Source organism: Mus musculus, chromosome Y (genome assembly GCF_000001635.26).
Source record: "Mus musculus strain C57BL/6J chromosome Y, GRCm38.p6 C57BL/6J".
NCBI lineage: Eukaryota > Metazoa > Chordata > Mammalia > Rodentia > Muridae > Mus > Mus musculus.
In genome coordinates this window covers 2,719,315-2,721,061 of record NC_000087.7, presented here as the reverse complement: position 1 = coordinate 2,721,061, position 1,747 = coordinate 2,719,315, and the positions used below count along the sequence as shown (strand labels likewise).

The 1,747-nt window shown below is 47.1% G+C and overlaps 1 protein-coding gene across 1 annotated transcript; it reads left to right on the top strand.

The window, feature by feature from the left end:
- The first annotated feature begins 387 nt into the window (after positions 1-387).
- Positions 388-723, top strand: H2al2b (H2A histone family member L2B). The gene has a single exon (NM_001113395.1). It carries the CDS (start codon positions 388-390, stop codon positions 721-723), a length of 336 nt encoding a protein of 111 aa, NP_001106866.1.
- Positions 724-1,747: the final 1,024 nt, after the last annotated feature.

Genomic DNA, 1,747 nt, shown 5'->3' with positions numbered 1-1,747 from the left:
GGCTAGTAAGACTATATTGGTGATCTCTAGCATGGAATGAGAAATCTCATCTTAGTAAACAAGAGAGAAGACTGATCAAGGGTGAGTCTAGATATCACCCTCAGGCCTTTATATGTGTGGCCCACACAGGAGCACATGCAAACATGCACTCACACACATGAAAATGAGAAAAGATAAAAAAGGACATATTAGGTAAGGTGAACTGTTTCCTAAATGGGTATTTTTGTACTGAACACCAGAGTACAGTGGCTACCAGTGATATCATAAAGTATGTTGTAACAAAGTCCTCTCAAGGATAACTTCATAGGTGGGTGAGAAGCTTGGTTATTTGGAGAGGCCCGGGCCAACAGAGAGGGCCAGCTGAGCAAAACCCACCAAACAAGCATCATGGCCAGGAAAAGCCAAAGGCGAAGAAGATGGAAAATAACCCACTCCCAGAGAGCTGAGCTTCAATTTCCTGTTAGCCGTGTAGATCGTTTCCTTGGAGAGGGAATCTATTCTAGACGCCTGAGCTCTTCTGCACTTGTATTCCTTGTGGGTGTGCTCGAGTACTTAACACCCAACATCCTTGGACTGGCTGGTGAGGTAACCCACACCAGTGGCATGAAGCGCATAGCTCCTGAGCATGTGTGTCAGGTGGTACAGAACAAGGAACAGCTCCACCAACTCTTCAAACAAGGTGGCACATCAGTGTTTGAGCCACCAGAACCTGAAGACAACTGATGATGCCTTGGACTAAAGAGTCTGGAGGTTCACCACACCTTCACCCTCACCCAGCTCCAGTGTCCTACTAGCTGGCAGAGCTAATGAAACATGCTATTAAAAGCATCTAAATCAAACCCATTGATCCTGGCTCCTTTTGTTTCTTCATTTTGAGCTAGAGGTTGCTATGAACCACCCGGGAGGGTGATGGTGAGTTTGAAGTTGTCGTTAATGTGGGGAATTTGAATTCCAGAGGAAATTTTTAATAGGGACCACGTGGGCAGTGGTCTTGGTGGGAGGAGATGGTGATGTTGTAAGAACTTTTGACCCGGTGGCAGTGGGACGGTTTGGCTAAGGTAGAGGGCAGAGAAGCTATCCTGATAATCTGTGAGCCCACAAGGCCCTGGAAGGCCAAGAATTTGGCTTCAGCCTCCCAGGCACATTGGATTCTCAATGAGATGCTGCTAACTGGAGATGGGTGGATGAAGACATGGACTGTGGTAGGAAAGGCTTCCTTGGAGGCTAGGCCTCAGGTTAGAAGATGATGACTGTGGGGTGGGGGAGACCATGTGTGGCATATGTTGGCCTTAGGTTTGAGGGACAGGAAGGAACCTTCCCTGAGCACTGAGCAATGATGGTGAAACCAAAAGAGAAAAGCTGGAAGATGACCCCTTGGGAAGACCAGTAGGCTCAGCCAACTGGAACCCCCAGATCTCTCAGATACTGAGCCACCAACCAGACAGCATACACTAGCTGGTCCGAGGCCCCAACACACATAAAGCAGAGGATTGCCTGGTCTGGACTCAGTGAGAGAAGATGCACCTAACCCTTGAGAGATTTGGAGCCCCAGGGAGTAGTAGGGACATCTACTTGGAGACAGGAGAGAGGAGGTAAAGGATGAAGAACAGCCAGAGGGCAGTCCAAGAGGGGGATAACGACTGGACTGTGAAAAAAAGATTAAAAAATAATAAAATTTTGCAAATTAGAAACTATAGGTGGTTTTCCTTTTTAATTTTTAGAATTTCTGCCTCATCCTGAAAGGATT

Bases quoted from the DNA above. Each gene is read 5' to 3' on its own strand.
- H2al2b (NM_001113395.1), top strand. From the start codon at position 388: ATGGCCAGGAAAAGCCAAAGGCGAAGAAGATGGAAAATAACCCACTCC.